At 55.7% G+C, this 15,108-nt stretch overlaps 1 protein-coding gene across 15 annotated transcripts in view; it reads left to right on the top strand.

Annotated features, from left to right (window-relative positions):
- Window positions 1-15,108, top strand: part of TNS1 (tensin 1) — a 222,503-nt gene that overhangs the window by 19,759 nt on the left and 187,636 nt on the right. For 12 of the 15 annotated variants that reach the window (XM_036319699.1, XM_036319706.1, XM_036319696.1 and 9 more), the window contains one exon: window positions 13,528-13,596. The exons of the other annotated variants lie outside the window; for them this stretch is intronic. In XM_036319699.1, the coding sequence (XP_036175592.1) occupies window positions 13,528-13,596 (69 nt within the window). Of the gene's footprint in view, window positions 1-13,527; window positions 13,597-15,108 lie in introns of those variants that run through there. 15 annotated transcript variants of the gene reach the window in all.

Raw genomic sequence — 15,108 nt, 5'->3', positions numbered from 1 at the left:
GGCTCAGACCCAGCGGCCCAGCTCCTGGGTCTGCAGTCTCCATGCTGGGCCCTGCAATGAACACCCCAGAGGCAGGGGGTGACCAGGATGACATCAGGAACCTTGTTCTTATTTCTCCACCCCCAGATGCTCTGCCTGCCCTGGGAGGGAGTCCAGGCTAGGGCTCTCCAATGGATCAATAACCACCATCATTCCAGGTCTTTCCCCACCCACCTCTCATCCGCCAGCTGCTGGGTGGTGATGGAAGTCCTTTGGAAAGGGGCCCAGAGGACCCAGGATTTTCAGCTTGCAGAACAGATAGGAGTGGGGGTGGGGGTGGGGTGGGGGAGGGGATGGGATGAGGATTTGGATAATGAGCTGCCAGTGTCTGAAGGCATTTATTGTACAGAAGAGAGGGACCAAGGTCTCCTTCCCAGGAAAGGCAGGCTAAGAAGAAATGGTCTGGAATTTGAGAGGGGGGCTAGAGGTTCGGTATCAGGAGGAACTTTCTGCCTGTCAGGGGTCAGAGACCTGGGTTAGTGGTGGTGAAGGAGAACTTACGGAATCACCTCCTTGAGAGAAACATTTCCTGTCCTTCCTCTCCCCTCCTCTTCTTATCTTCCTCCTCTGCTCCTCCCTCTATAAGGTTGTGGGGTGGGAAAGCAATGAACCAGGAATGAGGGCTTTGATCCAGTTCTGGCACTGCTACTTTCTAGCTACGTGACCCCTTTCTAGCCAGTCACTTTGCCTCAGCATCCTCATGTGTCAATCATGTGTGTGTTGTGGCGGGGAGCAGGGGAAGGTCCTGGGTCTTTTTCAAGTTTAACTGGGATCAGTATTGGATATTGAGGAGCTATTGCAGAACATGGAGATGGGATCCCTCGTCAGGGGTGGGTCGAGTAGTGATGTATAAAAAATTCAAGGACCTTGAAAATGACATTCCCTACTGTCCCCTAATACAGGGCTGTAGAGGGATCCAATGGATTTGGAAGCAGGATTGGCCTCCCTCCCTCCATTCATTCATTCATTCATTCACGCACTCAACGAGCCAATCTACCAAGTAACCCATGCAAATGTGAACAACTGACAAGGTCCTCTGGGAACTGGCATTCGGTAGGGAAGGAGGTGAGAGAATCTATCAAGAAGAGATAGTGAAGTGCTATGAAGAAATGCACCTGCTGTTGTTACACAGAGTCTGGGGACCGGAAGACAAGGAAGGACTTTAGTGGGGTGGTCAGAGGATGTGGGAACTAGGAGGACATTGGCACATATCTGAGATGGGAGCCCAGCTCTGCAGGGACCCTATTCTGTTGCAAGGAGGGAAAACTCGGGGGCAGTATGACATGTGAGTTCTGGACTTTGTATAGGGTTGGGCAGTTTAACCCCCAGTGAACTGATGAATTTCATCCCTCATGGATGTGCTGGGCTCCTGGGGAACCCAGCCTGGGAGGTGAGACCCAAGTAAGAGCCCCCTGGGGGCCACAGGTGGAATCACTGTGGCTGGAGGTGGTGAAACTCTTAAATCCGGTTGTGAGAAAGTGCCTGGAGAGCAGGCAGGCCTCCGGAGCTGGCCCCATCTGATGGGGGAGAAAGGCTTGGAGTCCCCGGGGAGTGGCCTCTGTGCATCTCTCTTTGGGTGTGAAAACGAGACCGGAGCCTCCGATCAGATGCCCAAGCCATTCTCCCCTAACAGGAGCCTCCTTTGTCCCCCCTCAGACAAAACCAGCCGGGGGCACAGTGGCCCTGGGGGCCCAGGACAGAGGAAGCTCTGTGCCTACCCTGAGCCAGGTGGGCCCTCCTCCCGGGGCCTGTCCCCAGGGGGCCTGTGGCTCTGACCTGCTCTCTGTTTTCCCTGACACCTCCGCTGCCTGCCTCTGGGAAGTTTCCTCTTCTTCTCCAGTTTCTCCAGGGAAAAGAGTGCCCTCCAGTCCTGACCCAGGGAAATCTTGGGGGGAAAGGCCCAGAGCAGCCCCCTCTCTGCCAGCATGGCCTCCATCCTACCTGGCTCTAGACCAGTGATGGCGAACCTTTTGAGCTCGGCGTGTCAGCATTTTGAAAAACCCTAACTTAACTCTGGTGCCGTGCCACATAGAAATTTTTTGATATTTGCAACCATAGTAAAACAAAGACATATTTTTGATATTTATTTTATATATTTAAATGCCATTTAACAAAGAAAAATCAACCAAAAAAACCGCGTGGAGTGACACGCGGTCATAGGTTCGCCATCACTGCTCTAGACCAGCCGTGGGCAAACTATGGCCCGCTGGCCGGATCCGGCCCGTTTGAAATGAATAAAACGAAAAAAAAAAAAAAAAAAAGACCGTACCCTTTTATGTAATGATGTTTACTTTGAATTTATATTAGTTCACACAAACACTCCATCCATGCTTTTGTTCCGGCCTTCCGATCCAGTTTAAGAACCCATTGTGGCCCTCGAGTCAGAAAGTTTGCCCACCCCTGGCTCTAGACTCTGATATCTCCTCCCTGGCCTGCACTCAGCATCTGGGTCCCCAGGCTACGTGAACAAGAGTGGGTGTGGAAAAGAAATTCTTCTTCCTTCAAGCCCTGGCCAGGCCCATAGCACAACCTGCCTCCAGCCTGGACTCTAGCCAAGGAGAAGAGGCAAAGGAAGAAAGAGCTGGGCCCCAGGGGGCGAAGCAGAGCTGGGATACAGTCCTGGGGTCTGAGGGAGCCTGGGCAGGGCAGGGAGTTCCCAGAGAATCCTTTAACCTTCTAAAGATGGTGGCCACCTTTGTAAAAGCTCCACTGGGAGGGAGAGGTGAGGAGCTGGGGGCTATTATCAGGCACCCACATGGGGGCTGAAGAGCAGTTTGTGTCTGACATGAGGCCCATTTGATGGAGCAGGCCCTGCCCAGGTTCATCCTGATTCCTCACTTACTCCACGCTTTGACATCTAATACATGGTCCCCTGTGTCTGAGTATCCGAATCTGGTCTGTTCCATGGAGCCTTGTATCTCTGTCCCTGGTGCTCAGGGAACCTAGAAGGAGAGACGGGAGGGAGGGGAGAGTTCTCGAGCATCCTATCGGGTGTCAGGTGCAGTTTCTGGTGCCTTGAGTCCTCTGAGGGAGAAAGGGATTGAGAGGCAACCTTTTGGGATTGGACTCCTCCCCACCCCTACAAAACATACAAGTTTAGGTAAAAGAGGAAGCAAAGGGGGTCCTTGCTGAAACCTTCCAGGAGGTTCTGGGAATCCTCTAATGATAAAAAAAGAACAGAGGACTTGTGATTTTTCCATGAGGCACCAAACTCCCAAGATGTACTTCTGTGTCCTGTTAAGGTTGTGCACATGGAGGACAGGATTACATTGACCTTTAGGAGTTGAGACACCTGGCGTGAAGCTATGTGGGGTGTGGTGGGCCAGAGGCTGGGAGGGGAACCTGGGGAGAAGATCCAGGCAGTGACAGGCCTGACTTCATGTCCCCATCAGCTGCTGACTCTTTGCTTCCTCTCTGGAGCCACTGGTTAAGGACACCTCCTGCTGGGCATTGGATGGAAATGAAGGACTCTCTGCCCTTCTGAGCCCTTTTGACAGGATCTGCTTGTTGGAAGGGCTGGATTTAGCCATCTTTTCCTTCTCTTCCCACCCCCCATCTTTTCCTTCCTATGTTTGATGAGGGCCTTTATGCCCTAAGTCAGCGGTTCTCAACCTGTGGGTCGCAACCCCTTTGGGGGTCGAATGACCCTTTCACAGGGGTTGCCTAAGACCATTGGAAAACACATATATAATTACATGTTGTTTTTGTGATTAATCACTATGCTTTAATTATATTCAATTTGTAACAATGAAAATACATCCTGCATATCAGATATTTACATTACGATTCACAACAGTAGCAAAATTACAGTTATGAAGTAGCAACAAAAATAATTTTATGGTTGGGGGTCACCACAACATGAGGAACTGTGTTAAAGGGTCGTGGCATTAGGAAGGTTGAGAACCACTGCCCTAAGTGCTGAGAAGACTTTAATAATTCTCTTAAGAACGTCATCTTGTCCTGCTCTCTAGTCTAGGCAGGGCCACACTTCCACCGATCTATCTGAAGAACTTCTATTTAAAAAAGTCAACAAGTGATTCCTTTCCATTAAACTTCATTCCACTTGCTATGGATTAAAACCCATTTTCTGAGTCTCACATCATAATCCATTTCCTCTCATGCCTGGGTGGGGAGACTGTAGAGATGATAGCCCCCCTTCAAAAACAAAAACCAAAAACCGGAAGAAGGCCACCTCTTCAGGCCTGGAACCAACTTCAGCAGCACCAGGCACTTTGCTGGAGATCATGGGCCTGAACAAGGCAGGGCCTGCTAGGGATGGGCTCACTTTGGTGATCCACAAACCACAATTTAAGTAATAAGGGTAATAAGGGTCTAGATTCGACTCTACCCCACTTACCTGATGCCTCCTCCCTCCCCTCACCAGTTTTCATACAGAGCCTTCGTGTGTGTGTGTGTGTGTGTGTGTGTGTGTGTGTGTGTGAGAGAGAGAGAGAGAGAGAGAGAGAGAGGGTCCCCCTTATTGAAGGACTGTTAGGGACTGAGGAACCTGTCTGTCTTTCTCCTCTCTCTAGCTATACACTGGCAGGCTCCTCTTCCTTTTCCCTCTCTGTGTTTCTGCCCAATATCTCCCAAAGCGCTGTGCCCACTGCCCTGTCTTGGGGTGGGGGCTGAGTGGACTAGGGTAAAGCGGGCTTGGGTCAGGGTCAGCTGGCTGAGAAACCTCAGCTCCTCAGGAAGGAGCCCCTGGTTACAGCCCCACGAGGCTGTCTTTATGTCTCCATCCTCCCTGAGGAAGGGGTCAGGAAGACAACATTTCTAGGAAAAATGGCCCTGAGATGGTGCCCAGGGAGGCCCAGGCCCAGGAGTGCAGACCACAGAGGGTGGGAGTGTGGGGGAGGGGACCCGGCTGGTGCTCCAGTGGCCTGTTGCTGCAGAAGAGGCCCTGGCAGCTCCCCCACCCCTCCTTTCCTCTCTGGGCTTGGCTGGCTGGCTGCCCTCCCAGTTTCTCTGCAGCAACAGAACCAGGGACAAAGCTCATGGCTGCCTCTCCACCTCTCCGTGGTATGTCTGTGGGTCTCCTGCCTGTCTCTCTCTCTGTCTTTGTCTCTCTCTGTGTCTATTTCTTTCTCCCTCCAGTCAGAGCCCAGCACCTCTTTCCCACCTCTGTCTTCTTCCCTCTCCTTAGTTCCAGGGTGACAAAACGGTCACCCCAAACAATATTCCGAGAGGCCTCTGTTCACATCATCTGAGCACAGCAGAGGAGGAGAAGGATGGTGGACACAGGCAGCACAGAAAGTGAACAGGGCAGTGAAGCCCATGCCCCTTAGCAGGAGACTGTCCAGCTGGAAGTGACCTGTCCAGCTCTCATTCATCTGAGCTGGTCCAGCCTCTGAGGCAGGGTCCCTTCCAACCTGTGGGGTGTTTGGGATCTCAGAGCTCCCTCTCTCCTGGAGTCGGCTGGAGAGAGATCCAGGCAGAGGAGTGGGGTGTGGGCAGGGTCAGAGGTTGGCAGCGAGTTGGGACAGCTGGCCCAGTGGTGTTCAGCCTCCCCATGTGCACCCCTGGGTCCATGGATATTTTGGCTTCGGTCGTGGAAGCCAGTGGCTTCCATTTCAGTTAATCACATTATGCTCTGGGGAGCAATATGGGAATTGGAGGGCGGTCTGGAGGGAATCCACTCACGCACACACGCACGCTCACTGCAGCGGGAGCACAATGCTGCCACCGCTGCCCAGGCTCGCGCCGCCGTTGCGCCTTCCCCGCAGGTGGACGCCTGGCGCCGCCCCCGCCCCGTCCCGACCAGCTTCTGCGCCGCTCCCTGCGCCTCCGAAGTTCCAGGGGTGCCTGTGCCCGCCCCCCAGCCCGCCCGAGAAGCAGGCCGGCCGGAGGCCATCACGCTCACGAGGGCAGGAGAGAGGGAGCAGCGGAGGAAGTCCCGGAGGGTGGAAGCTCCTCCCGCAGGGGTTTCCGGGGAGATGGAGGCGCGTCGGGGTCGCACCGCCGGGCCCCCACCTCGCTCCTCCTCCTCCGGGTAGAGGGGTCCAGACACTGGGGCTGCTCCTGCCGGGCCGAGGATCCAGGACGCCCCGGGGCAGGGCTCTTGTCTACCTCCTCGCCCACCCCCCTCGCACCCCCAAATCCGCTCCCGCAGCAGCCAGTCCTCTTCCCCTGACCCTCGCGCCCCAGGCACCCACCCTCGTCAACATGACTCGACTGAGCTGGTGCTTCTCCTGCGTGATCGGATGGGGCAAGTATTTCTTCTCCTGCCTCCTGCCCCTGCGCTTCTGCTTCTGCCTCCGCAGCCAGGTAAGCTCTCTCCGCCTCACCTAGCACCTGCCCCACCCACCCCAACGGGCATTCCCCTCCCTCTGCCTCCTGGGCTTCCATTGATCATCCTCCCACCTCCCGCGGAGAGCCCGTCTTGACCCTTGTTAGCCTGCCTGTCAACAGAGTTTGGGGACTCCGGAGAGCTCCCACCGCCGCAGGGATCCACAAGGGGGAGTGGCCGCCTTTCCCCAGCGCACGGCCCTCCCTCTCCCGGGTTTGAAGTCTGAAGGATGGTACAGGGTCTGTGGGAGGGTGATGGAGATTTGGGGACAGGGGTCCTGGGGGCCTTAAGCATCCTTCCCATTTCTATGAAAGGGAGGGTGAGTTCCTGGGTCCCCACTGAGGACCCAGCATGAAAGCTGGGCACCAACAGAGTGAGATGGAAACGGGGCTTGAAGGGCTGTGGGTGTCAGGAGGGATTCCCATCTATTCAGGAGCATAGAGGGACCCGGGAACTGGACGGGAAGAAGATGGGGGCTGGGGCACCAGGTTGGGGCAGTAGCTGGGGTAGTGGTTGAGGGGTCTGGTGGGACCTGCAGTGCCGGGTGGGGTGTCCTGGTTGACCACCTTTCTCCCTGGGATCCTCGCAGAGGAGATCATAGAGACAGTGCCTTCCGGGTGCATGCATGTGTGTGTGTGGAGGGGGGGGGGGAGGGGGGAGGGGGCAGAGGTGGGGGCATAGCTGGCTCAAAGAGTAAGGAACTGGAAAAAACAACACATAACCTCAAATTCTCCCCTGAGGGGCAGAGAGAACCCCAAGAGCATGACCTTGAGCTCCAGGAGGCCTTCAGTGAGGGACTGGGGTCCTGTAATGGGCCTGGCCTTCTGATCCCGTCCTCTCCTTCAGGGACCCAGAGGGGCCTTGTCCTGGGAGAGGGGGCTAAATGCACCTCTCCGGTTAGGAGTGCCAGCTGCAGCACGAGTCTGCGGGTCTGCCCGGCTCTACCATTTCCTAGCTGTGGACCTTGACAAGCTACTGCGTCTGCCTGTACCCTAGTTTTCTCTGGTATAGAATGGGTTGTTATGAGGATTAGATGCTTTTAAAGCATTTACCAAAGTGCCTACTCCATGGTAGGTGTTCAGTAGAATCGAGGATATCTTTATTATGATGATGTCTTTTCAATGCGGATCACCTCCTGTAGACCTCAGGCAGGCCTGATCTGGGGTAATGGGGAGGGAAGGATTTCTCCCAGTACCCATTTCTCCCATCATCTGGATGGGAAACATCCTTCCACTCCATGAGAAACTGCCCCTGGGTCTCAGTTTCCCTCTTTGCCACTCCGCAGTGGGGAAAGGTGCCAGCACCCACAGTGTGCTTTGAAATCTTCTAGCACAATGCATCGTCCCCCAGGATTGGCTGGGAGGCAGGCGCTGCAGCTGTGGGCCGCAGGGATGGAGCCCCATCCACATTCCAGTGGGCTCTGAGTTCAGATGCTGCGCTCTCCGGGTTTTCAGATTTGAGAAAAGGCAGCGGGAAATGGCCACGCAGGACCAGGTCAGTGGTACCCCAGGCCACTTAGCAATCTGTTCCCCTCTCATTTGCAGAGGTAGAGGACGACCTAACCTTCTGGGCCAGGATTTGAGCTTCGGGCTGGCGGTGAGGGCCTGGATGAGAAGCTGCAGCGGCCTTCCGCCTGCCTTTGAGGGCCCGAGTCAGGCAGGAAATTAGAGCTGGGGAAGAGATCAAGATCACTGAATCGGACTCTGGGAAGGATTTTATTAAAAATTTTTGGAATTAGACCCAGACACTCCCCTGACCCAGGATGCTGCATCCTCTGTGCAGGACACTCCCCCCCCCCCCCCCCCACACACACACACAGGCCCACCAGTGTGGGGAGGAAGGGGAACGGGATGTGAATGATATTCCTTCCTGTGTCAACTGGGGGAACTGAGGCTCAGACAGGGTCTGGTTGGAACCTCGCCTTACCTGCCAGGGAACATCCAGACTGAGGAACAATGACCTCAGTCTTGCACCAGTAATGGGCATGGGGGCCAGGGGCAGGACCTCCTCTACCCATAGGGTGCCTTGGTGGGCTTTCGGGCAAGTGCCCTTGCTTTGGTCTGATGCTTCTTGTGCCAGGCTTGATGAGAGGAGCATGGATGGGACTTCAGTCTCCACTCACATCCTGGCTGTACTCTTGTGCAGTGAGCGTCCTGTGCAGCGGTACATGAGGCTCTGCTGGGCTCTGAGTATCCAGAGCTTGGAGGCTGAGTGTGTATGGGGAGCAGATGAAGTAACTTGGCTTACCTGTGGGCAGCAGGTGCCAGACCCTGTCCTCACTTAATCCTGGGCCCCAGGTCTTGCCAGGACTACGGTTTTTCTCTTCTTGTTGGCTTTTCTAGAGTCACTGGAGAGTCAGTTGGTTTCATCTTGATCCATGTGGCAGCACTGTCCTTTGTGTCCCGCTGGTCCCCCCCCCCCCCCCCCCCTGGAATCACCCCCTGATCCAAGCCAGACCGGGGCCTGAGTAGCTGATTTCTTTCTGAGGCTGCAGCACCAGCCCTTGGATGAGGAATGGGGAGCTGGCTAACGCATCACTACAACACGGGACCAGAACTCCTAGGCCCTGGGTGACTGTGTTGCTACAGGAGCAATAGGAAATTCTTGGTCCCTGCAGAATGTGGAGCCAGATGCCCTGGACTCCATTCTCACACCTATTAGCTGTGTGTCTCTGAGCAAGTTGCTGTACCTCTCTGCGCCTCAGTTGCTGCATTTGTGAATTGGGGACCGGTAGGAGGCTTACGTGCAGTACCACATTAAATGCCTGGCTAGTTTCCCCGCCCCCCTCCCCACAACCCCCCCCTCCCTCCCAGGGCAGAGGACAGAGTGGCAGAGTCTGAGGGGACAAAAGCGTATAGATACAGTTGCCGAGTGCTTTGGTGTCAGATTCCTGTGTCCCGTGCTTTTGATATCTGCAGTTGGACATTGGAGAGGAACCCCAGTGCCAGCTCTGCACCCCCTTATTTGATGGGTGGCACCTGGGGCTGGCTGGGAGGAAGGTTTTGGTGCATGCAGCCCAGTGTGGAAGGCAGTGGGCTGCAGGGTTGGCAGGAGAAAGCTGAGGGCATGACAGTGACTGGACAGCAGGTGCTTAGGAAAAACATCTAGAGTCACTAGGGAGCCAGTTGGTCTCATCCTGACCCCTGCGGCAGCCCTGTCCTTGTTGGACCTCTGTGTGTTCCCTCCTACCCTCATCCTCCGCCCCAAGCTAGACCTGGCCCGGGCAGCTGGACGCTTCCTGGGAATCCCTGCCCACCCGTCTCTCCCCTGCAGTGTTGTCATCTGTGAGACAAGGGGGCTGGATTGGGTGAGTGGTGCCCCAAAGGCAACCCCCTCCCCCGCGCCGCGGCAGACGTGTTTAATTTGGCAGGCAGAATGGTTTAAAAAAAGAAAACGCCAACATTTAAAAATTTGCATTTTTCTCTCATATTTTATAGAAAAGATTTCATATGATGATATAGATTTGAGGCTTCTCTTGATAGATCAAAAGATCTGACGGGGTGCGCTTCTGTAGCTGATGGCACGGTGGCTCTCCCTGAGGAGTGTGCATCCCCTTTAGCTGGGCCTGCCCTTTCTAGGTCCCTAAAGACCCCTTGCCTGCTCCTCTCATGTAACTTCTTCCGGGCCCCGGAAGGCTCTGAACTTTACTAGTTACCCTGACCATGACCACTATCTGAGCCTGAGGTCTTTCTATCTCTGATGTTCTGTGACACTCAGATTCTGTGACCAGTGGTGACAGAGGAAAGGCTCGATGCCACAATAAGAGATGGCTAGACAACAGGAAGAACTTTTTGATGGACAAGTGTCAAATGGTAGGCAGAATGAATAGGAGGGAGCTGGACCTTGGCCTTGGATAGTTGTGGCATCACAAATGGTGGAGCTGGAAGGGACCTTAGTGACCAGCAGCTTGGTCATTTTGTAGGTGAGGAAACTGAGGCCAGGAGGGAGAAGTGCCAGGCTAAGGCTGACAAGGCCGTCACCTTCATTCCTGCCCTCAGTCACCCTTCCCGCTGCCTCAGCGCAGCCGGCCTCTGGGCCCAGGGCCAGCCCCAGAGTCTGCAGTCCTGACTGTTTCTTCAGCTGGCTGCTGACCCAGGGGCTGGAGGGCAGTAGGTGGTGAGCGGGGAGGGCTCTGTGTGCAGAGGGGAGAGTGGAATTATGCACAAACCTGCTGCAGAAATGGCCAGGGCAGTGGGTGGTGTGGCACAGGGTAATGGTGGGTTCTGAGGCCTTAGGGATTTCAGCCCAGAAAACCCAGCCAGCCCACCAGCAGGTACCTGATGTTTGCTGTGTGTGAAGCTCTGGTCCAGGCAGGGGTGTGTACCCCAGGATGAGCCTCTGGAGAGTTTGCAGCTTGAGAGAGCTCGGGGTAGGGGTGGTGGTGGGAGATGGTGCTGAAGATGAGTGGGTGTTACAGGCCGTGCAAAGGTGTGCAGGCTAAGTAGGCCCAAGAGCCTTTGAAGGGGGCCAGAGGGGAAGAGAAGAAAGGTTTGGGGAGGGGATGGTAGATGGTCAGAGTAGAAAAATTCCTTAGGACCCATTGATTGATAGATTGATTCATTCCTTTTTCAATGACGTATGTCAACCTGCTGTATGGCAGGCTCTGGGGATGCAAAACATGGGACATGTCCTTGCCCAAGACACTTTCTCTGTGTGTGGGTGGGGGAGGGGACCCCAGACTGTGAAGGATAAATAATAGATAACAAGCTTGAAACAGCGCCATTATATATGGTTAGAGACACCTCAGGTGGCAGAGTTGAACATTCAGCAGGGAAGATGGTAGTTAGGTAGCAGGAGCAACTTCCAACAATGATTGGCTAAGATACAGGAGAGACCTCCATAGTCTTGGAAAAGAGGGGTGGAGGCATTCTGGGGTCAGGATTCCTTCAAGGGGACCCCTAACCCAGGGTCTTGCACTCCCATTCTCACTTCCAGTTGAGAGGACTGGGGAGGGAGCTGGCCTGGGGGCCGTAGGGCCCCCTTGGGCTGTGTGGGAGGCCAGACAAGTTGGTGTTACTGTGATTTGGTCTTTGCTCTCATTTTCTAGCATTTCTGGGAAGCTGCAAGGTGATTTCTCAGAACTCCCAAGACAGCTGCAGGGAGGAGGGTGGCAGGGCTGGGGATGGTGGCTTAGGGGTGGGCTCAGCGCTCTCAGAGAGGCCACTAGAGGCCGCTCCTCCCTGCTTGCCCTCTGTTCTAGCCAGCAGAGAGGGAGAGTTTGTGAGAGTGTCTCTGTGTGGACATTCCCAGAGGTGGCTGTGGGGCCAGCTACACTGGTCCATTTCAGTGTTGGCTAAACTGCCAGCTGAGCCCCAGCAGGCTTAGGTGGGGGTCTCAAGGGGCACTGCGATTCTGGCAAGGGAAGCGGGGCAGAACCATTGGCAGCTCCATACCTCTACAGAAAGACTTGGAGAGATGTGAGAAGGGACCCTGATCCGGCGCCCTTTATCAGATCAAAGACTCTTAACTCTGGCCAGGAAGGACCAGATGAGAGACTTGCTTCAGTGTCTCCCGACTTCTCAGCATCACCAGGCAATAGAGTGCCAGTCCCTTGAGCAGGGCACCACCTGCATGACCACATCACAGCCTTTTCCCAGACCAAGTGTGAATGCTTCCCTCTCATTCTCGGGGATTTCCTCTCATCCCAGGTAGAATTCTTGGCTGGACTGTGGGCTGGGAGCCAGCACACCTGGCTGGGCAGGTCCCCCTGAGGGGAGAAGCCGGCCGTAGAGACTGAACCCTGGGGTTGCACTGTGTGTGGTGCTGACAGACAGGGACAGAGCCTCTCCTGGGCGAGTGGGGGAGAGAGGCAGGGGATATGTAACTGTTGTACGTGTGGCCTGGGGCACGTACAGCACTCTCCTGTGTCTGCATAGGAGCACAAACAAGAGCGCTTTCTTGCCAGCTTACTCCATCCAAGAAAATGGTCTCAGAGTGCCTACTCTGGGTGTGGCCCTGTCTTTGGCCTTTTGTGTGTTTATGTGAGTTGGACCGTGTGTCCTGGTGTGTGTGTGTCTACAGAAGGGGGTGGGGCTGAGCCTTCTTGTCCTCCCCTGGAAAGCTCCAAAAAGCAGAACTGGTGATTCACCAGCTCCACCCACCCTCTCTTGGTCCAGCTAGGCCAGAACGCCGGCAGGAAAGTTTTTTGAGATGTGTATATGTGGATCGAGACAGTAAGGGCTGGGGCAGATTTTGTTGACTTTCTCTGCAGAGCTCCCTGAGAAGACATTTGGATCCTGTGCCCCTTTTCTTCCCACCCTCTAGACCCCAACCATTGTCCCTGGGCTAAGGGGAGGGTACAGGGGAGGGGAGGGCTGGTGGGTGATGCATGGGACACTGGGGAGAAGTAGGCAGTGGAGTGGTGGGAGGTGAAAACTGGGCCCTGGGAGGGGGAAGAGGGAGGTGGAGGAGGAAGTGGGGAAATGCAAACCAAATGTTGGCCCAGGGTACAGTCAAGAAAAACAGACTCTCGCGGGAGCCTGGAGCGGGGCTCCCTTTAGGAAGGGCAGGAAGGGCTGGGACAGATGTTTGGAGAAAAGAAAGAAGGAAAAAAAGAAGTAGGGAAAAAAAATTGGAATGAAATGCACAGCCTGGGGGCGGGGCCATTCTCCGGCAGCCTCAGGCTCCGTTTCTCTTGTGTTAAGACCTGTAGCTGAGTGTGTGCAAATGAGTGTGTGTTTCAAAGGCAGGCCTGCGTGTGTCCTTTGAGATGGGACAGTGCCAAGCAACCCCGGGGTGTGCAGACTGTGCTGTCCTATGTCTGTCTGTCCATTCATCAGTGGTTGGGGTGGAGGGCTCTGCAGTGAGGAGAACAGACTCCAGCCCTGCCAGCAGCAGATCAGAAGGCAGGAGAAGCTTCGTGGCTCACAGGACTTGTGTGTCTGAGGGTGGGGGTGCGGATCGGGGGGGGGGGGGGTGGTGGTGGTGGCTGTTTCTAGTAGTTTTCCCTTGGCTCTATCTCCTTCACACCCCCTGCAAAACAAGGCTTTTGCCTCCCACCGCCACCAGTGGAGCCTAGAGGAGGGAGGAGACAGGAGGCTGGGACAAGGGGGTGGAGTGGGGGGAGGAGGAGGGACGGGGAGCTGGAGGCAGGCAGGGCCAGAGGCCCACAGATGCTGGCTACGCGGAGCAGCAGCCTGGGACTTAGAGCTTTCTTCTGCCTGTTCGAGGGTCTGTGAGCTCAAGAGTGTCGTTTGCAGGCCCTGGACGTGGCCCGAATCCAGGGCCCCCCGAAGATGACGTGGATCTGTCTGTCCTGCATGCTCTGGGTAGGTCTGGCTGCTTTAGCTGGGGTGTTGACCCCCACCCCCTTATCCTTCGTCTGAGAGCCCATTGTGGCGGCGGGGGGGGCTGTTGTAGGGGGTGGTGGGGCCTCTCTGCCCCTATGGGCAGAAGGACAGACATACTCGAGCAGTCCCTCAGCCTGTGTCCTTCCCCATCAACAGGCCCAGGCTCTGGTTCTACAGCTCAGTACACCCCCACCCCACTGCTCTCACCCCCAGTTGAGACAGGAGCTATAAGAAGAAGGAAGCCACCAGGAAGTGTGTTTCTTTTTGGAGCCTCTCCTGCCCCTCCTGCTACCCTTTAGTTGCTCAGCCTGAGTTTGAGGAGGGGCACTGGTAGGAGCCTGGGGAATAGGGAGATACTGACTTTGACAATGAAAAAAGCCATGCTGGGGAGAGTTCTGCCTGATTCCATCACTTTTATCCCTTCTAGACCCAATTTCAGCTTCTACCTGTTGCCATCCCTTCCTCCATAGGCCCTAACCATCCCCCCCAGCCTCCCCCCCTCACTCACCCTCCCCCCCCCCCCACCCCAGAGGCAGCCATGGCGTTCTCTTCCTCTCTCCTTGTTCCTAGGTTCAGGAAGGCATGTGTTGGGGTGAGGATGCTGAGCGGTGGGCAGGCAGCGTCTGGGGCCACATGGTGAGGGTTAAAAGTCTTGAGGCCAGTTAGGGGCAGAGTGGGGTTGGGAGGGTTTACTGCTGCAGGAGGGGTGGGGGCAGGGGCTGGAGACCCCTTAGAGGGGCTCCGGGGCTGTCTTGGCGAAGGCATGCACAGGGGTCAGGAGGGCGAGGAAGTCATCCCTGGCCGAGGTTAATGTTAGTTTCTGAGGGAGTGATGGCTGGCTTGGGGGAGGGGGCTTCGGGCCAGGAATCCAGATGTGGCCTTTCCTGCCCCATTCCCTGTTCCCACCAGTCCTCAGCAGGGCCCTCTGTGGGCCAGGGGAGCTCAGGCTGAGGACAGTGTGGGCAAAGGGACTTGGGCAACCAGGTGTACTTGGGCAGAGAAGGGAGGGGGGGGGAGGAGCTCGTGAAGGGGTCTGGGTGGAGTTGGGGCTCAGGTATGGGGAGGGGTCTGACTAGTAGCTTGGAGGTGCCTGGAGCCTGGAGTGTCCTGCACAGAGGATGCAGCAGTGCTTTGCTGGGCTGGTGTTGACATCTGTAAAAGGGATCTTCGACCAAGTTCACTCTCCAGGCCCGCTAGTCTCCCCTCCATGAGGTGGTCTGTGAGGGAGCCCTGTGTGTGGAGGGTAGCCGTTCCACTTCCCGGGGTGATGTGCTACTGTGGATGGAGGAAAGGCCACGGGAGCAGTGCTTCGCCCTTGTGAGCCTCAGTGTTGCCATGGGCAAAATGAAGACAAGGGGAGGAAGTTGCTGAGAGGCAGTCATGAGTGCTCTACTGATGCTACGAACCTCCCCTCCCCCCCGCCCCAAGAGCTGGGAGAGGCACCGGGAACTCAGGGCGGTGTGGATGCTGCCACTGGGCTTCTCTAAGCCC

Source organism: Myotis myotis, unplaced genomic scaffold, assembly GCF_014108235.1.
Source record: "Myotis myotis isolate mMyoMyo1 unplaced genomic scaffold, mMyoMyo1.p scaffold_m19_p_8, whole genome shotgun sequence".
In the NCBI taxonomy this organism is placed as follows: Eukaryota; Metazoa; Chordata; class Mammalia; order Chiroptera; family Vespertilionidae; genus Myotis; species Myotis myotis.
This window is presented reverse-complemented; position numbering and strand designations above follow the sequence as displayed.